Source organism: Lepidochelys kempii, chromosome 2 (genome assembly GCF_965140285.1).
Source record: "Lepidochelys kempii isolate rLepKem1 chromosome 2, rLepKem1.hap1, whole genome shotgun sequence".
NCBI classification, from domain to species: Eukaryota; Metazoa; Chordata; order Testudines; family Cheloniidae; genus Lepidochelys; species Lepidochelys kempii.
Window position 1 is genome coordinate 81,565,733 of NC_136381.1, and position 21,501 is coordinate 81,587,233.

Below are 21,501 nucleotides of genomic sequence, written 5' to 3' on the forward strand. Positions count from 1 at the left end.
TAGTGTGCACAAAAGTGCAGTGCTGTAATTCCCCCATATGGATGCTGCGGGTGCAAACTTAAAGGTCCCTAGCTCGCACTAATGTAGTCCCTTTAGTCCAAACTGCAGGCCCATATAGACATGCCCTAAATTACACTTCTATAAATCCCAAGTAACTTCATGGAGGCTAATGGACTCGCTATGAATTTGCAGAGAAATTGATCCCAACAAATTTACAATTAGCTAATTTACAATTGGCAATACAAACATGACTATAATTAGTATCTGTTAGTATGTATACAGGAATCTGACCTCTCTTCCACTGATGTGGGACATCACTGGATGCTCTGGGGTTGGCTGTCGGACAGCTATTTTTCTGTACTCTCCACCAAGCAAGAAATGTGTCGCCTCTGAACCGAGGACACAGGAAAATCTGGCTAGTGGTAAATGCTGATAAAGCAAGCAGCTTTAAAACAAAGCAAAACACGGTGATATCATAATTACCAATTACAACACTGAAGGAAAATCATTAAAGTAGTCCAGGGTAATCAGCTTATTATAAAGTGTATATACTAACTTATCTGTCGTAGCACGTCCTGAATAGGTGCAAGGCTCTGTAACTTGTAATTGTAAGATGGGCGCTTCATAGTAATCACTAGGTAACAGCACCATGTAATCCTAAAAACAAAGAATGTGATTCATACAAGAGCACACAGAAAATTATAAAATGTACATCTCTAAAACGTATGCATAGGTCTTCCAGGGGGTACATCAACTCATCAAGATATTTGCCTAGTTTTATAATAGTCTACATAAAACAAACTAACAAAGTCAGTACAAATTAAAATTTCATATGACTTGTTTATACTGCTCTATATACTGTGCACTAAAATGTAAGTACAATGTGTACATTCCAACTGATTTAATTTATAATTATATGGTAAAAATGAGAAAGTAAACAATTTTTAAGTAATAGTGTACTGTGACACTTTTGTATTTTTATATCTGATTTTGTAAGCAAGTAGTTTTTAAGTAAGGTGTCACCTGGGGGTACGCAAGACAAATCAGACTCCTAAAAGCAGAACAGTAGTCTGGAAAGGGATGAGAGCCACTGAGCTAAGAGACCAGGTTTCTCAGCTCACGGCTGCAGCTGACTCTCAAATTTCTGTGCAGTCAAACCACTAGAGGAGGACAGAATGCCACATGGTTCAAGCATGGGTTACATAAACACTTTATGTACACAATTGCTTCTGCACACTATTCACCTGTGTATGCAAGATGTTGAACTGACATGCACAAAAACATTTGTGCTTGACTAACATATGCAAATAGGGTTCTCCTATGCGCACCAAACTGATTATGCATACAAATTCAGTGAATTAAGTGAAGTCAAACAGGCATAAAAAGAAGGCACATTTTAAAACTCTGGCTCTACTGATCTATCAATTTTAATCTATATACTGATGTTTATTTGATTTTAAAATTTTATTTATTGAAGTTTTACTATAAAAATAAATAATATGATTTGTTAGGACAATCAGCAAGTCCCCTTTCAAAATTATGGACAGAACAGACAACAAAACCTAATAAATATTGCTATTATAGATAAGAAACAAGGTTTACTAGTACTCTAGACATTATGTAGTCTATTCCATATATTTTAGTACAGTCATGGGCTTGATGATGGAAGGTGTTCATTTCTGATTCATGCTAAAAAATATTTAAAAATACAAGTTGATTTTGGCATGATTTCACTGTGATTATATATAGTTGGGTGTTTCATAAGTGATCACTTGAAACATTTTGCCTGTGTTATACTTTGCACTAACTTCTGAATCTTTATGATGGATAGTTTGCCAATTTTGTAGGCAGTGGAAGGAGGTTGCAGCATTTAGAAAACAACTTATTAAAGGAGGAGTTCCTCATATTTTCTCTGAGAGAATTCCCTGTCATAGGATCTTCATCAATTATTAAGAGGTTGATCCATCAAACACATGAAAGCTTGGATTGCTCTCATGAGTGAAGTGACTCTTGTGGGCTTTTTCAGAATTGGGCTCTAACTCTGTGGAAAGAGTTTTAAATTATAACTGACACAGATTTTGGATAAGACATCTGGATAAGGCCAAAACGTGATGATTACAGCTTTGTATAAGCACCTGTGAATTTTTTTTAAAAGTACATCCATTAGAGAGGCACAGTCTAAATATATATAAAAGTCTGATACATACAAAACAAGGGCAGGTGAAATTCAAATAAGAGAAAAAGAAGTGAAATGCAGAATTGTAAAATTTCACAATTTTTATTCCAGAATGACACTGTGCTCTCCTGTACTATTAAGTTTCATGTCCTTTACAGGGATCTTCCTGGCACCTAACTCTGAGGTGGTCCTTTCATTCTCTCTCAAACTCTCCCAAATAAATTCTACTCTCAAAAACTTAAAATATTTTGTCTCAGTCATTTTCTTACCAGGAGGACTCCCTCTGCCATAATATTGACAATCCATGTTCCTGGAATAAGTGAGAATGGATCTGCAAAGCCGTTTCCTGGGACAGTGACAAAAGCCGGCTTCTTACTGGATGGGAAGACAATGTCTTTGCTCTGAGTAGCCCCTGACAGCAAAAAATAAATTAATAATAATATTAGATTATGTCAAATGACTCAATTTTCTCAAGGCATAAGACCAATGCTTTCATTCACTAAAATCAGACTGACAATAACTGATCAACACTGATCTTTCAGCATGCGTTAAGAATACACCACATAATGTACATATTTCAGAGTAACAGCCGTGTTAGTCTGTATTCGCAAAAAGAAAAGGAGTACTTGTGGCACCTTAGAGACTAACCAATTTATTTGAGCATGAGCTTTCGTGAGCTACAGCTCACTTCATCGGATGCATACCATGGAAACTGCAGCAGACTTTATATACACACAGAGAATATGAAACAATACAATAACACACACAAACTAACTATCCTGCTGGTAATAGCTCATCCAAAGTGACCACTCTCCCTACAATGTGCATGATAATCAAGGTGGGCCATTTCCAGCACAAATTCAGGTTTTCTCACCCCCCCACCCCCATACACACACAAACTCACTCTCCTGCTGAATTTGTGCTGGAAATGGCCCACCTTGATTATCATGCACATTGTAGGGACAGTGGTCACTTTGGATGAGCTATTACCAGCAGGATATTTAGTTTGTGTGTGTGTTTTTTGGAGGGGGGTGAGGGGGTGAGAGAACCTGGATTTGTGCAGGAAATGGCCCAACTTGATTATCATGCACATTGTGTAGAGAGTTGTCACTTTGGATGGGCTATTACCAGCAGGAGAGTGAATTTGTGTGTGGGGGGTGGAGGGTGAGAAAACCTGGATTTGTGCTGGAAATGGCCCAACTTGATGATCACTTTAGATAAGCTATTACCAGCAGGACAGTGGGGTGGGAGGAGGTATTGTTTCATATTCTCTGTGTGTATATAAAGTCTGCTGCAGTTTCCACGGTATGCATCCGATGAAGTGAGCTGTAGCTCACGAAAGCCCATGCTCAAATAAATTGGTTAGTCTCTAAGGTGCCACAAGTACTCCTTTTTCATAATGTACATAGTAAGCCATAGATCTATGTGATTATTGTCCTCTTCATTCTCACTAGGCTCAAGTGAAGTGATTTAGAAAAATAGGAAACACCTCTATTTCCCCCTGAACTTTTGCCACAGCTTGGGATAGTTCTGAAACATTTCCTTCCTTTTCCCTTATTTTTTGTTCCACCTGTCTCGCACTGCTTTAATAAAGACAACAAAGGGCCAACATTGTGGAATTTTCAGTTGACGCAAAGCAGCAGGTAATGGAAATTTTAGGAGACAGCCTGTTCTCATGTGATTTCCAGCCAAATTCTGCAGACTCAGGAGGTTCTGATAAGCATCTACAATTTTAGTTACTAACTGTAACATAAGAGGACTTCTGTTCCTTTGTACAGAGTTAAAATACAGAAATACCATAGCTGCAGTGTCCCTCACGGAAGAGAAGAAATGGGAGTCAATTGCAATGACTCTAGAGAGCATTCTTTATTGAAACCACTGATCACAGACAGGACCCTTTGTATTTCCTTTTGGCTCTCATCTCCCTGCCCAATTAACACAGCCTGTGCAGCTGTGTCGCCACACAGAGTCTCTAAGAGTACAGCAGCATGGCAGAAACAACCTTTGCAGCAGTGAGTATCAGAGCCTGGGTCTACAGATTCGGGCTCACACTACGGCGTTAAAATTAGCCTCTACCCCTCCCACACACAGAGGATCTGGAATCGTTATCTCCATAATGGTGTGAACCAAAACCAACCACTCCAAATTCTGTTGACATCTGTAACCAGATCCAACATTTGTGGTTCAGGACCCATCGTTAAATATTAGTCACTCCGTGAAGACAGAAGCCAAGCAGCTTTTGAATACAAATATTATTTGTAGCATCGAAAAGCAACTGAGTCCTGTTAAACTTGCTGAAAGCTTCACCTAACTGTCAGTATGAACCACCTATGTCAGTACTGAAAATATTAAATTTGGTAAACTAGACATCTAAAAAAATATTAATAATGAAATCAATAGGCATCATGCAAAAACAGGCAGCATTAGTCACAGCAAAGTACACTAGAAAAACACATAGCACTCGAAGTTGTTAAAAACAATACATTTAAAATGACATTATTAGTTGAACTTGGCTGAAAGTATGAAAATGCTTCTCTGATCTAACACTGAGTCATCTGCTCTCTTCTGCCGTTACGTTTTACCTACCTGTTTCAGACCGAGATTGGTAAGCAGTTATGCGGCCAGATACCATTTCAATTCCAGGGTTAATATATCTCAAGATAACATGAAATAAGTAGAGGTTTGATTTTTCCACATTCAGAGTTATCCTCACTTCATTCTGTAAAATGGAAGTTAATAAACACAAACAGCCATAAAGTGCCAAATAGATAAACAGTTAGAAGCCATGCAAGCAAAATGCTAAATTTCTAGAGAAAATAAACACACTCACATATACAGACAAATATGTACAGAAACAGCGATTCTGGTGATGGGCGAAGACAGGCAAGCCTAACAAGAAAATTAATTCACTTACAAGTATAATTAGTGTCAAAATGTTTCCCCTCAGCAACTGAGATCCTCCCTTTAGAGCTCTTTGAAACCAGGCTGACATAGCGGAGTACTAGGTGGAAGAGCTTAGAGGAAGTCACAGTGACAGGCACAACCACCTCTGGCTGGGAAAAATAAAAAGAAGGAGAAAAAAAAGGAAGAAAGGAAAGTAAATTATTTAACATACTACCACCCAAAGAGAGAAAAGTTATAGAAACCATTTAGCAAGGACAAACTCCATAACAGGAAAGAAAAGTTATGGTAGCATACGAAAGAATATAGAACAAAACACTCTGCTGAGGTAAAACACTGATATTGAATAGTGTCTTACCCAGCTAGTCTTGGAAAAGCAGAATTAAAGGTGCATGTTGACACTAGGCTGTGAATGGTGGACAGTGCTTTGTTGGAATCCTGCAATTGCTCACACAATGCCTTAAAGCAGATGTACTGTAACAAGGGTTGCCTGTATTCCTGGATTCCAGGATAATAACCCAGAATTACCCATCCAAGTCCTGGATCCTACACAAAATTCTAAAAGCACACAGAAGTCTCAGAATGTCATTGTACTTTCTTCTGATCCCCAGCAAACCTCCTAGCCTGTTACATTCATGGTGGCTCTGGTTATATTTTTGCCCTTCAGATGAACTGACATTTCTGGAACCAAGTGCCTCTTCTCAGCCACTGACTGGCAGTGCTGCCCCCAGAAGACAATTCACATGGCACATTATCTACGTAAAGCTTGCACAGCAGAGCAGCAGAGTGGGAGACTTATGCAGACAGGCAGAGTGGTTCAGTGATTGGTGGTGGAATGGCAAATGAACAGACTTAGCATGACCTCAAGGGTTCCCCTTGCCTTGTTCCTCCATTCTACTTTATGCTTCCTCTCTTCATGGTTCACACCTCCTAAGCCTCTCTCTCTCCCTCTTTTCAACATGCCCAGGGGACTGTTCCCTTCTATTACTACCACCTTCTTGGTCTGTTCTTCCTTTCAAGCACACACATGTTCCACTTCCCCTGCCTTCCAGAACAAATATCACCCAGTAGGGTTGCCCATTTTAAGACCTCACCTTCTCTAATCTCTGAAAGGTAGCTAATGGCTAATGCCACCAGGACAGGCCTTACACGCCATTTTCAGAGCTTGTGCTTATTGGTCATCATTAGAGAACAAGAGTATTTGTATATAGCCCTCCCCTTTATTAAAATAAAAAGGAAAGCAGGAGAGCAGAAGGGAATCTAGAAATGGGAGAGCTATAGAGGCCACGTATACAAATACTTTAAGTATAACAGAGGGCAGAAGGAAATAGGAGAGCAGAAAGGAAAGTTCAACAGAAAATATGGAAAAATAGGAGAAGCTTTTACAACTATTTTTGAAGGGAGGAGAGTGATCATTCAGAGCACTGAGGCTCGGAGAGAAGCAGAAGAGGAAATATCAAAAGAATATATATTTGACAGGGAAAAGGCAGATGGAAAAGAAGCCTGAAGCTTTACTGACAGTATAGTGTTTGAGACATGATGGGAAGGTTTGAGAGCATAGACAGGAAATCAAGAGTGAAGAGACAGAAGGAAGATACATGTGGGGAAGGGTGGACTGTCTTGTGTTTAAGGTAAAGTGTGGGCGGGGGGTCGGGAGGTGGTGCTAGACCAAGGTCTGGCACAGATTTGGGTAAGTTGCTTAGGCCAACATTTTAAAATTTGGATGTCAAACTGAAGTATATGAAGTATATGAATGACAGTGCATTCGCAGCTCCTGCTAAGGACACACACTGACTAATTATTTCACTTGAATGACAACACTGCAAGCTTTTAGATTGTCTCCTTAAACAAAAGTTGTAGCATTATTATATCATGTAACAATGTGTCAGTCCCAAAGAAATTTTGGGATAACTGTTTGATTTCCCTGCAAGACATGGGTAAGCTATGTCAAAATCCAGAATGCCCTTTGATATAAGGAGTGTGCAGGTAATTCAGCTGTCCTACAAGGATACAACTATCTAAGGCTCAGATCCTACAAATAGTTGCATAAATGTATAGATTTACTCATGCAAGTGAAGTTATGCACATGTGTATTTACACGATCAGGGTCTAAATTATTCATAAGAACAGCCATACTGGGTCAGACCAAAGGTCCATCTAGCCCAGTATCCTGTCTTCTGACAGTGGACCATGCCAGGTGCCCCAGAGGGAATGAACAGAACAGGTAATCATTGAGTGATCCATACCTTGTCACCCATTCCCAGCTTCTGGCAAACAGAGGCTAGGGATAGCATCCCTGCCCATCCTGGCAATTCCACTACCTTCTTCATAAAATGTCAAGTGGATATGAAACAAAAGCAGGACGGTGTAAAGTGGAAGTTAAGAAATCAGATCTTCAAAGAGTAGCTTTTGTGAATGTGGGTGATTTCAGAAAGTTAACAAAAAGAGCCCCAGAGTGAAAAAAAAATGAACAAAGAGTGACTAATTAAGAGGAAAAATGAAAATAATGACTTGGCCAGTGGTTATGTACTTACCCTTCAGTTTATGGTTGCCCAATTGGTCCTCAGATACCCTACCAAAGCTGGACATAAATTTTCTAAGAACTGTAAATCTAATTTGCACCAATTTAATAACAGAGGCACACATTCCAGGACAGTGAACAACTAGTCTTTATTGCTTAAATTTACTGTTTTATAACTGTTAATTCCTTTGCTCTGAATTCAGTGCAAATCTTCTAATTCCTGCCCTAGACACAGCAGATGGACACTTTATTTCTCTGATTTACTCACTTGGACTCTGCTCATGATAAACTGACTTGTAAACAATCACAAGACTGTAATATTCATGCACAGTCACATTCTTGATTGGATGCTGCTGCTTTATTCAACAATCAACAGGCCATATTTGTTACAATGCAAATATGTCAAGCCTACTGAAGTATGCTCCTGTCTCTCACCCACTGTAGTAGCAAGGGCATACTTTATTTTGACCTCCTTCATGACTTTACATTCAGGTAGCAATATTAAGGAGACATAAGCCCCAATGGCTGCATTTTCATCCAGCAGCACTGAATCAATGACGTACTTGTATGGAAGACATCCGTGCATATCCTCTCCAACTAAAGCCAGGAAATTCCTGGGGGTCATAACCAAACCAAATGCCTCTTCCACTCGCAGTGGTACCATCTTCGATCTCAAACTTCACGTGGTGTAAATCAGGGAAAAAGTGGTTCTTTTCAGGCCTTTCATAAAGAAAAAACAAACATGGAGGAGCTATTTATTTTCTCTGAATATCTGAATTTCTCCATATAAAAACACTGTAACACCTCCCTGTCAGCAGTCATACTGTTACCAACAAAATACAATTACAACTGCTGACTGCCCCTCAAATATCATTTTGGAAGTAACTGTGTTTTGGGTCATCTGACAAATTCATGTGTTACCTCACCACTTGTGAGTAATGAGACCAACCTACCAGCTAATTTATCAACAAAACATGTGGAAAAAAATGAAGGAATCCTGGGCAGTTTTAAACGATTGTTTTGAAGCATGAACTATGGTTACGTCTGCACTTGGAGCTGGGATGCGATTCCCAGCTTGTGCAGACATACGCTAAATCTACTTCAGCTAGCTCACTATAAACAGTAGTGTAGCCTTGGTAGCGCGGGCAGTGGCAAGTGGTGGGCGGGGCTTGATGTCCCAAGTACGTACCCCAGGGGTCTGAGCGGGTTTGTGCTCAGGGCTACCCTGCGGCTCGCCGTTGCCTGTGCAACCATGGCTAACTCAAGCAGGACTAGCACGAATATGTCTATGCAAGCTGGGAATCACACCCCCAGCTAAATGTGTAGACGTAGCCTAAAGGTCTCAGCAAGACTTACTTCTGACAGGTCATTCCCACTATGTGGTTTCTGCACTGGCAGGCACCTGATGGCTCGCTGCACACAAGATTGACAGATCCTCCGACATCACATTGGCAGCCTATCAGGTATAGAACAGAAGCCTCATTTTTCATCAGAAAATGTAATAAACATTACCAGAAAGCACACCTCACTTCCTCTAATTCAGTGGTTCTCAAGCTGTGGCCCAATCAGCACACAGCTGCAGCCCACGTGACATCCTCAAGGCCGTACAGGTAGTATTGGATGCGGCCCACATAACATGTTGTGGGCTGCATATGCCGCCCATAATGGTAAATAGGCTGAGAACCACTGTTCTAATTAAACCACCATTAAGTGGCTATGCAAATTTCCCCCTTCAGACTCCCTTCTGAGATTTTGAAACAAATGTTGATACAGTTGTACACATTTCAGTTACTTCTAGTTTCTCATGAGGGGTTCTTTTCCTGGTCAAAATATTAAATAGTAAATACAAGCCACACTTACTGTTTGCTGTGATTAAGGTTTACCAATATAAGCATTCAGCTTTTCTATTCAATGGGACGGATTTCTATAATGATGGTTAAAATAAGCATGCAGTGGGAATACAGTGGCAGTTTATTTTTTAAGAAAATAAAGAACAAACGCGTGTAAAATACAAAACAGAGTTTATTTTTGAGGGACAGTTACCACAATGTTTTGATTTGTGGTACAAAAATTATATACAGTATATAATCATATACCTGTATATACATAATTTTTGAAAAAATACTGGATAAACTATGGACTTGATACAGCAAACAGGACTTCAGTCACAAATTAAGGACATCCTTAAAAGTATATCTAGGTCAAAAAATGCAAAGCCGAATGCTTCAAGGTACTTAACTCTACATACACATCAAAATATAAGTGGCCTATTTTTCTGATGTGCTGAGGACCCATAAATCTCCTTGGAATCAATGGAAACTTTAGGTGCTCAACCCTTTGACAATCAGACCACTTTTGCTTAGGTACTTTACTTTTATTATCTAGGTTTGATCATTTTGGCCATAATTTATAACTCCATACACTGAAGAAGGGATTGCTTAAAGAACTGAAATGATCTAAAAATATATTTTAAAATCTCAAATCATTAAGGGACTGATCCAAATCCCAATGAAGTCTATGGGGATGTTTCCAGCAATTTCAACATATTTTGGGCTAGGCCCCAACAGAAAAGGTTTAAAATGACATGCAAGTACATCTCGGGGTGGGGGGTGGGGAAGCAGTTTACAGTCTGCTAGGATCTGAATTCAGCATTTCACGGTTTTTCTGCAGCAGCTGATGACATTACAAACAGCTAAGCACATCATGGAACTGCAGTTTTATAGGCATCAGAAGAAACAAATAACCCTGATCTAAGGTCCCGAAAGGAAAGTAAAAGGAAAAATAATTTTCAAATATCTTGTTTTAAAGTCTATTTAATTGTGATATTTAGGTCTTCACTTCACTTCACAGGGCTTTCCACTTCATTTAAACGTCCTCCACGTGGGGAGTAGGAAAGGTATCACCCTTTGTCAGAGAGGTTCTGTATGCTATAGAAACAACTGCCTTGTTCTCTGTCCCTTTAGATGGAAATAGGTGATTTAATTGGTGCAGAGAGCCTTAAGGAAGATGACAGAATATTCATGAGCAAAACTAATTGCTCATGAATGAGCTCAATCTGCACACTAAAACTGGGGTTTGCACTTCTACATTTATGACATGCACTCACAAGTGATAGTGTAAAAAAATGCACATATGGGTGGTTTAGTGTTCAAACAGAGGCCTGGTTCTGAAAATGTGACCCTTGGGATTTTAAAGACATTTTATTTACCATGTGTAACTACTCTGTTGGAAACACTCATTTTCCATTTTACCTTGACACCCAAAGTAATTCCTGTTTTCCAGAGCATAATAGCCAGCTTCACAAGTGTCACAGGAACCTCCACAAACATCAGGTTTGCAATGACAGTCACCATTCTTCTGCGGAGAAAATGATTTGATCAAGATGGTTTCAACTTTTTGTTCAATATTTCTTATTCAGAAGGGGAAAAAATCCTGACCAGAACAAAGAAGATATTTTCAGGATATTACTATTGCCATCTGTCACCTTGAACAAACAGTCTAAAGGAAATGTGCTCGAGACCCTAAAAAACGTGCAGGGAAAGTTTTATAGAATATATCTGGAATGTCACCAGTTATTTGTCCATACAAGGACAATAACCATTTCTAGAATTCTACCTGACCGAGTGTTAAAATAATTCCTTTTTATGCAACCTTAATTTCTCTTTACCTGCTGACATTCTCCGACTCCACTTAGTGTTCCCGTCACCTCACATTGGCACTCTGTGAAGACAGACAGATTGACCTGAATTTCACCTTCCTAGGAAGCCTTTAGACCAGGGGCGGGCAAAGTTTTTGGCCTGAGGGCCACAACAGGTTTCCAAAATTGTATGGAGGGCCGGTTAGGGGAGGCTGTGTCCCCAAACCGCCAGGCATGGCCCAGCCCCTGCCTCCTATCCGACCATCCCCCCGCTTCTCAACCCCTGACGGCTCCCCTGGGACTCCTGCCCCATCCAACCCCCCTGTTCCCTGTCCCCTGAGGGCCCCCCTGGGACTCCTGCCCCATCCACACCCCAGACCCCTGACCACACCCCCGAACTCCCTTGCCCTCTATCCAACCCCCCCTGCTCCCTGTCCCGCACCGCCTGGAGCACCAGTGGTTGGCAGCGCTCCAGCCGCACTGCCCAGAGCACCGGGTCAGGCCGCGGCTCTGCAACTGCACTGCCCGGCCGCCCAGAGCCTTGTGCCGGCGGCACAGTGAGGCTGCGGGGGAGGAGGGACAGCGAGGGAGGGGCCGGGAGCTAACCTCCCAGGCCAGGCAGGAGGGTCTTGCGGGCCGGATGTGGCCCGCGGGCCGTAGTTTGCCCACCTCTGCTTTAGACCAAAAGCAACAGAATCTGAAATAGCGATTCACTGAGCATTAATGTGAATTTTCCTCTGGAATTCACACTGCCTTCTGGAGCTCTAAGACATGAAGCAGGAACACCTACTTCTCAGTGGTACAGAATACACTGCTTTATGGCAAGTGTGAGAGCAGAAAGCGAGTAAGGCCAGGCTATGACACTACCTCCCTACTGCCACATTGTTGATGCCTTGCACTCCAGATGATGCTAGCACAGAGCAAGCCCTTCCCTCAGGAAAGCACAGGAAATACAGTTATGGCCAGTCCCTGAATTGCAGGAGCATAACGGGATGAGGGGAGAGGAAAAGGAAAGGGAGAAAGGTGAGGGCTTCTTGTGTCCTTTACTCCCGTACATAACTGGGCAGTTACCAGCCACACACTGGTCTGAAATATTCCAATTTGTGTTTGACAAAGACAGACTTGAATTGAGATTGAGGAATTCTACACAGAACAAAGAATGATATTGCTCTGATCGTTGGAGGTACTTATGTGGCGAGAGAAAAATCTCCTTCTACCAAAGTGATTGACTATTCCTTATTTTGCAGTGCTACCCTTTGGGACAATTACAGCATGCTTCATGAAACAGAAATGAGACAAATATCACAGGAACCATCTTTGCTGACATAGGTGCATTGTGCAGCCATGGAAGTGCCCCTACTGACACTGGGACTATGGAGAGGTGATGTGACTGGTCCCTGAGGAGAAGATACAGACTGAGCTATATTTGGATTCAGTGCTGTAAAGACAGTGGGGGTAGCTCTAGAGCTGGCTATATATCTCATCTCTCCAACCATTGGGAGGTTGCTGTGAAGCAATCCACTAGAAGAGAAACATATGGAAGAAGTGGGACTTTAAAAATAAAATTGTTGCTCTGCAATTTAAAAACAGATGGTATACCACATCCTCACTAACAGCAGTTGTCACACTGATCTTACTTAGACATAAACAACGGTAGGCTGTGCAAATTGTGAAGCCAATAAGAATGCTTTCTCACCCTTGATAATTTAAGAGAATACACTATCAGAGGAGAAAGAACATTTTCTCCAAACTCTTGGGCAAATTCTGCTCTACGTTATAATGGTGTAAAGTCTGCATAACGCCTTTGAAGTCACAATGGGATTGCACCTGATTCAGACCAATGTAACTGAGAGCAGAATTTGGGACATCATCATCAAATGTTGGTGCCAGGATAGGGTCTGAGTTTTGAAAACAAGTGTAAGAATCATGGGTAATTTGGTACCAAATGTCAGCAGTATGAAAAATCTGCTGCTACGATACAATAACCAACATAGAAGGTTTGTGTCACTAATTATAGCTGACGATCGATAAAAAGAGTTTAACTGTCTTTGATGACCTGAAGAAATGCATGTACGAAATCTTACCTGTACATCCATCAGGGTTTTCTCTGGCCAGATTCCAGTAAAGTGGTTTGCATCTGCTACATATAGGACCTTCAACATGCTGCAGACACCGACAATAGCCCTGATGGCAGAAAAGAATCAAACATTGGGCATCCCAGTGTTCAGATTATTTTAAATAATGAAAAGAATGTTCTTTGAACAATGAGGCACTACTGAGATTTCTTCCTACTATGGAACTCTAAGGAATGTGAATAATGTGCAACAAAGGGGGAAAGCACTAGCTTACATCATTCTTGTTTATCTCCAAAAAGGATATTTTACGTAGTATTCAAAAGGAAGCATGCTAAATTACATCCAGAAGACAGGATACAGAACTTTTACTATATTGATATTTAAACAATAGATGCCAATTCTTGGGAAAAAACATCTTTGCTTTAGTATACTAAAATTCACTGGGCCCAGGAAAGCGCACCCGGGTTCGTTACCAAGTGAAGTCCCATATTATAACACTGTAGGCCTGGCTTGACATGAGTCAGACATGGATGTGGCCTTATTTCTTGGGAGACAGGATTAGGGAGGGGTAGCGGGGTGGTCACCTCGCTCTAGCCCTGAAGGGGTTAAAACAGCCCTGGGAGAGGGCTGCCCTGGGGAGCCAATAGTAAAAGCAGCCCTGGAAAGGGCTGTGGTGAGGGAAGAGGAGTGAGACCAGCTGGGGGAAGCTGAGTGAGTAGCTGACCACAGCTGTGGCCAGCTCAAACAGGGCCCAGCTGGCCCTTATAAGAGGGCTGTGGGCCAGAAGCAAGGAGTCTCACTCTAGTCCTGGAGTGGGAAGGGCTAGCTGCCTGGGATCAGGGTACCTGAGGTGGAGCAGTGCTGGAGAAGGCCAGAGGGAGTGCAGGAGCTCCAGCCTGGTAAAACCCCAGGCTGCAGGCCTTGGTGAAGGCCTACAAAGGTACTGGTGCTGCAGAGGGGCAGCCCAGAGACAGGCAAAGGCAGCAGGTCTTAACCCCTTGCCAATGATGAGTGTCCATTACACTGCAGTCTGCCCCAGTGAGCGGGGGCTAGATGATGACTGGCAGTAGCCACTGAGGCAAGGTGGGTTTAGAGGGTTGGGGGTTCTCCTGGGAGGGAAGACCCAGAGTGTGGGGGTACTGCTGGGGCAGAACCCTGAGGAAAAGGCCTCTGGGGTCCAAGAGGGACATGAGGCCAGTGGCAGGTGAGACACTGGCCTGCAGAGGGTGCTCTGAAGGCTGGAAAGAGCTAATTCCCAGATGACCAGCAGGAGGTGCTGTGCTGGTGAGTCTCGCATTGCTACAGTAGGTAAACAGAATGTTTGTGCATTGATAGGTTAGTAATATATCGGACAGAATGCCTATCTTCTCTAAGATAAGAGCGAATACCCAGGGAACTGGTAACAGTGGACAAAATAAGCCCAGAATGTGAGATGAGGAAAAGCATAAATCCTACACTGTTAGTTGACAAAGCATGCAGTACTGGGATTGGTTCCCACAAAGTAACCAAGCCAATCCCAAAATGTGTGATGTATATACAATAAAGGAAGAGGTTTTCTGTGTAACTTTGGATGTGTGGTATGGACAAATTAGTCAAAATCACTAAGGGGGGAAAAAGGGGTTTCCATTTGAACTTGGCTGCCTCAGAATGTACAAGTAGGGAATGTAATCTAGGTACAGTTGTATAAAAAAAATAATTAGAGCAACACAAGGGATATTAAGCAAAATATTAAAAAAACCAAATACATCTGTGTACTTATGCAAAGTTTTAGGGACCTAAACACTCCTAGTGTCTAAAACCCCATTTTGAATGTTTAAAATGAATTGCCTTTTAAAAAATACCACTAAAAATCCTTTTGAATCTTTCAGTCAAAGTTATAAAAACTGACACACACACTTTTTGAGCAGCTGTCAATGTTTCTGAGTAGTCTTTGCTATTTTTTTTTTTCCCCCTCTCATGTCAAACCCCAGTAGCTGGTGTTATCTGGCTCTGCTTTTTAGCATTTAATCATTTGAGTACCTCAATGTTTTTATGAAGTTCAACACTTTTTAAAATAAGGACTAGAAGATATGGTTGTGGCTATGACAGGGATGGCCAGAACCAGGACAGTAGGAAGAGACTCTAAATCCTTCTGGATTAATAAAATAGCAGCTAAAAAGGCTGCAAAAGAAAACTGAGGCAGGGGGAGGGGTACTCACAAAAATAGCAATGTTCAGAACACCAGACCTTAATGTGGCTCTACGTAACCAGGCAATCACTTTGATAGGAGTAGATGAAAATTCTACAAGCACTTCATATAAAGATTAATATGGCTAACAATTTTATGGCAAATAAAGGGTAAAGATTGCACTATAAGAAGAGTGCATTCCCATGTAACATGTAGTGTATATTGTAAAACAAATGAAATAAAACATGCTATTTAATTAAAATCTCAAAGGCTCCAAAGAGAAGACACAATAGGTTATTTTCTTTTTCAGATGGCTGTGTGTTTTGGAAGCAAAAACCAACCCAGCACCACAAAAAAGCAGTAAATATAAAATAAAGCTTAACCATTAACATTCTTATCCAAAAAAATCTGTTTATCTGTAGTATAAATTATGAGAAAGTGAAAACCTATACAGTAGTAGTTTATATGTAAAAATTGTATTAAAACCAAACAATTATATAAAAACAAACCCAACTAATAGCTTAAAATTAAATATTTAATAGTATTAATGTGCTAAATGTTGTTAAATTTCACCAATCTGCAGTCACTAACATTTAGTGAAATATTGTTTATGAGGTGTTAATTGTTTTTAACTATAAAAGTAAACTTTAAAATGCATAAGCCTGCCAAGGTTTGTCATAACATGCAAACAGAAAGTCCAAACCAGTAGCATATGTACTTGGTGTTTTAAAAGGGCCAATTTGACAAAGCTGAAAATAATTGAGACATATCAGCTGGGAGGAAGAATTTAATCTGAAAAATGTGCATCATAGGACTGCCTTGAGAGGTCATTTAGTCCAGTCCCCTGCACTCATGGCAGAACTACATATTATTTAGACCATCCCTAACAGGTGTTTGTCTAACCTGCTCTTACAAATCTCCAATGATGCAGATTCCACAACCTCCCTGGGCAATTTATTCCAGTACTTAACCACCCTGACGGTTAGGAAGTTTTTCCTAATGTCCAACCTAACCGCCACTGCTGCAGTTTAAGCTCATTGCTTCTTGTCCCATCCTCAGAGGTTAAGGAGAGCACTTTTTTGCTCCTTCCTTGTAATAATTTTCAAATACATAAAAGGTTATGTCCCCTCTCAGTCTTCTCTTCTCCAAACTAAACAACCCCAACTTTTTTCAATCTCCCCTCATAGTTCATGTTTTCTAGACCTTTAATCATTTTTGTTGCTCTTTTCTGGACTTCCTCCAGTTTCTCCACATCTTTCCTGAAATGTGGCGCCCAGAACTGGACACAGTACCCCTGTTGAGGCCTAATCAGTGTGGAGTAGAGCGGAAGGATTACTTCTCGTGTCTTGCTTACAACACTCCCGCTAATACATCCAGAATGATGTTCAGTTTTTTTGCAACAGTGTTACACTTTGACTCATATTTAGCTTGTGGTCCACTATGACCCCCAGATCCCTTGCCGCAGTACTTCCTAGGCAGTCACTTCCTATTTCTGTGTGTGCAGCTGATAGATCCTTCCTAAGTGGAGTACTTTGCATTTGTCCTTATTGAATTTCATCCTGTTTACTTCAGACCATTTCTCCAGTTTGTCCAGATCATTTTGAATTATAATCCTATCCACCAAAGTATTTGCAACCCCTCCCAGCATGGTATTGTCCACAAACTTTAGAAGTGTACTCTCTATGCCATTATCTAAATTACTGATGAAGATATGGAACAGAACTGGATCCAGAACTGATCCCTGTGGGACCCCACTCATTATGCCTTTCCATCTTGACTTAGAGCCACTGATAACTAATCTCTGGGAATGGTTTTCCAACCAGTTATGCACTCACCTTATAGTAGCTCCATCTAGGTTGCATTTCCCTAGTTTGTTTATGAGAAGGTCATGTGAGACAGTATCAAAAACTTTACTAAAATCAAGATATACCACATCTACCACTTCCCCTATATCCACAAGATTTGTTACCCTGTCAAAGAATGTTATCAGGTTGGTTTGATACAATTTGTTCTTGACAAATCCATGCTGACTGTTACTTATTACCTTCTAGGTGTTTCCAAATTGATTGCTTAATTATTTGCTCCATTATCTTTCCAGGTACAAAAGTTAAGCTGACTGGTCTGTAATTCCCTGGGTTCTCCTTGTTTCCCTTTTTTATATAGAATGACTATTGGGAATTGCTTAAGAGCACTTCAGAACATGCCCGAGAAGTCACAATCCCACAAATTGAGAAAGAAGGCCATATTGGTTTTAACAAAGACCTTGTTTAGAGGGGAAGTGAAGGCAGCTATAAAAATTAAAAAACAACATTACCAATGGAAGAAAGGGGAAGTTGACAGTAATGACCCTAAATCCAAAGGTAGAAGTTGTAGAAAATTGAGAAGGGAAGCAAAGGTCTGCAAGTAGAAATCTATGGCCACCAGCGTTAAGGAGAATAAGAAGGCATTAAAGTATATTAACAAAAACAATCCTAACAATGGTATTTGTCCCTTACTGGATTGAAATGGTAGAATAATTATAAATGGGGAATCATTATTCAGGGGGCGTGTTTTGGTGTGTTTTTATTATATGCAGGTAAGAGAAGTTTAACAAGTTTTTGGTTTTGCTCATTTAATGGATGCCGTACTTTTTCTGATAGCTTTTGTTTTAAGCCTTAGCTATGTTCCCACAGCATCTTATGTTGGCTTCGTTATAGAGTGACACACAATTTCAAACAGCTTAGCTTTTATGCCAATTTTACTAAGCTCCCTCAGGTTTTGTTGCTGCTCTACTTTGTGCAAGTCACGATCACTTGTACCAAAGCTACCATTAATTCTTTTTGCGAATACAGACTAACACAGCTGTTACTCTGAAACCTGTCATTAATTTCTAGTTCTGTGACCAGTTCCTCTCTATCAAGACTAGGTGTGTAATATAGAATTCCCCCCATGTCTGTTGCAACACTTCTTGAGTTAGGAAATCATTTATAATATTTAGAAATTCCAAATCAATGTATTCAGTAATTACAGGTGTAGTGAATCAATTAACATTTATTGTAAATGCCAAAAATATAATACTTACAGTATGGGAATAAAGAGTACCAGCAGGGTCACAGTCATTGTTTGCTCCTTTATGTAATAAAAAAATAAACATATGATCATTTTTTGTAAATGAAGCAATGGAGCAGTTGCAAATTCCAAACTTTTCTATAATAAGGTTGCCCAGGGGTGATCTTGATATTTTAAAATGAGTTGAAGTCTTTCATGGTGACTGTGTAAAAGGATAATTAGCATCAGTGCATACTTTAGAACTTTTATTTTTATATGTAACCATCAGGATTATTTGCAAAAATATGGCAGGGATGGGAAAAAGAGTAACTGAATCTCCACTACATGCATCCGACGAAATGGGTATTCACCCACGAAAGCTTATGCTCCAATACGTCTGTTAGCCTATAAGGTGCCACAGGACTCTTCGCCACTTTCACAGATCCAGACTAACATGGCTACCCTCTGATGAATAACTAACGGTATTTTTCCTAAATCTACAATGCCACCAGCTAAAGAGTGCCAAATTCCCTCAGTGCAGTTTATGAAACATGGAAGTGAGGAATAAACAAGATCTATTATGGAAGACTCATGGGGACTTCAATCACCTTGCTGTTTGCTGGGAGAGCAATACAGCGGTGCACAGACAATCCAAGAACTTTTTGGAAAGTGTAGGGGACAACTTCCTGGTGCAAGTGCTGGAGGAATCAAATAGGGGCAGTGCTCTTCTTGACCTGCTGCTCACAAACCAGGAAGAATGAGTAGGGGAAGCAAAAGTCAATGGTCACTGCCACCCAGGTTCCCATGAGATGGTCGAGGTCAGGATCCTGACACAAGGAAGAAAGGAGAGCAGCAGAATGCGGACCCTAGACTTCAGAAAAGCAGACTTTGACTCCCTCAGGGAACTGATGGGCAGGATCCCCTAGGAGAATAACATGAGGGGGAAAGGAGTCCAGGAGAGGTGGCTGTATTTTAAAGAATCCTTATTGAGGTTACAGGAACAAACCATCCTGATGTGTAGAAAGAATAGTAAATATGGCAGGCAACCAGCTTGGCTTAACAGTGAAATCCTTGATGATCTTAAACACACAAAGAAACTTACAAGAAGTGGAAGATTGGACAAATGACCAGGCAGGAGTATAAGAATATTGCTCGGGCATGCAGGAGTGAAATCAGGAAGGCCAAATAACACTTGGAGTTGCAGCTAGCAAGAGATCTTAAGAATAAGAAGGGTTTCTTCAGGTATGTTGGCAACAAGAAGAAAGCCAAGGAAAGTGTGGGCCCCTTACTGAATGAGGGAGGCAACCTAGTGACAGAGGATGTGGAAAAAGCTAATATACTCAATGCTTTTTTTGCCTCTGTCTTCACAAACAAGGTCAGCTCCCAGACGGCTGCACTGGGCAGCACAGCATGGGGAGGAGGTGACCAGCCATCTGTGGAGAAAGAAGCGGTTTGGAACTACTTAGAAAAGCTGGATGAGCACAAGTCCATGGGGCCGGATGCACTGCATCCGAGAGTGCTAAAGGAGTTGGCGGATGTGATTGCAGAGCCATTGGCCATTATCTTTGAAAACTCATGGTGATCGGGGGAGGCTCTGGACAACTGGGAAAAGGCTAATGTAGTGCCCATCTTTAAAAAAGGGAAGGAGGATCCTGGGAACTACAGGCCAGTCAGCCTCACCTCAGTCCCTGGAAAAATCATGGAGCAGGTCCTCAAGGAATCAATTCTGAAGCACTTAGAGGAAAGTGATCAGGAACAGTTAGCATGGATTCACCAAGGGCAAGTCATGCCTGACTAATCTAATTGCCTTCTATGACGAGATAACTGGCTCTGTGGATGAGGGGAAAGCAGTGGACGTGTTATTCCTTGACTTTAGCAAAGCTTTTGACACAGTCTCCCACAGTATTCTTGCCAGCAAGTTAAAGTAGTATGGGCTGGATGAATGGGCTCTACGGTGGATAGAAAGCTGGCTAGATCGTCGGGCTCAACAGGTAGTGATCAATGGCTCCATGTCTAGTTGGCAGCCGGTATCAAGCGGAGTGCCCCAAGGGTCAGTCCTGGGGCCGGTTTTGTTCAATATAGTCAATGATCTGGAGGATGGCATGGACTGCACCCTCAGCAAGTTTGCAAATGACACTAAACTGGGAGGAGTGGTAGATAGGATACAGAGGGACCTGGCCAAAAGAAATCTGAGGTTTAACAATGCCAAGTGCAGAGGCCTGCACTTAGGATGGAAGAATCCCATGCACTGCTACAGACTAGGGACTGAATGGCTAGGCAGCAGTTCTGCAGAAAAGGACCTAGAGGTTACAATGGATGAGAAGCTGGATCTGAGTCAACAGTGTGCCCTTGTTGCCAAGAAGGCTAACGGCATTTTGGGCTGTATAAGTAGGGGCATTGCCAGCAGATCGAGGGATGTGATCATTCCCCTCTATTCAACATTGGTGAGGTCTCATCTGGAGTACTGTGTCCAGTTTTGGGCTCCACTACAAGAAGGATATGGAAAATTTGGAAAGCATCCAGCGAAGGGCAACAAATGATAAGGGGACTAGAACACATGACTTATGAGGAGAGGCTGAGGGAACTGGGATGGTTTAGTCTGCGGAAGAGGAGAATGAGGGGGGGATCTGATAGCTGCTTTCAACTACCTGAAAGGGGGGTTTCAAAGAGGATGGCTCTAGACTGTTCTGAGCGGTAGCAGATGACAGAACAAGGAGTAATGGCCTCAAGTTGCAGTGGGGGAGGTTTAGGTTGGATATTAGGAAAAACTTTTTCAGTAGGAGGGTGGTGAAGCACTGGAATGTGTTACCTAGGGAGGTGGTAGAATCTCCTTCCTTTGAGGTTTTTAAGGTCAGGCTTGACAAAGCCCTGGGTGGGATGATTTAGTTGGGGATTGGCCCTGCTTTGAGCAGGGGGTTGGACTAGATGACCTCCTGAGGTCCCTTCCAACCCTGATATTCTGTGTTTCTATTAGATCATCTAGTCCATCTCCCTGAT

At 41.5% G+C, this 21,501-nt stretch overlaps 1 protein-coding gene across 4 annotated transcripts in view; it reads right to left on the reverse strand.

Moving 5' to 3' along the window:
- The window catches only part of LAMA3 (laminin subunit alpha 3), a 190,226-nt gene that overhangs the window by 86,449 nt on the left and 82,276 nt on the right, over positions 1-21,501 (reverse strand). For 2 of the 4 annotated variants that reach the window (XM_073331378.2, XM_073331379.1), the window contains exons 4-12: positions 18,539-18,585; positions 13,320-13,419; positions 10,850-10,955; positions 8,955-9,054; positions 8,162-8,318; positions 4,763-4,895; positions 2,446-2,588; positions 557-657; positions 292-445 (exon numbers count right to left, since the gene is read on the reverse strand). In XM_073331378.2, the coding sequence (XP_073187479.1) occupies positions 292-445; positions 557-657; positions 2,446-2,588; positions 4,763-4,895; positions 8,162-8,318; positions 8,955-9,054; positions 10,850-10,955; positions 13,320-13,419; positions 18,539-18,585 (1,041 nt within the window). Of the gene's footprint in view, positions 1-291; positions 446-556; positions 658-2,445; positions 2,589-4,762; positions 4,896-5,090; positions 5,230-8,161; positions 8,319-8,954; positions 9,055-10,849; positions 10,956-11,265; positions 11,319-13,319; positions 13,420-18,538; positions 18,586-21,501 lie in introns of those variants that run through there. The other 2 variants (XM_073331377.2, XM_073331380.1) reach the window with 2 other exon arrangements.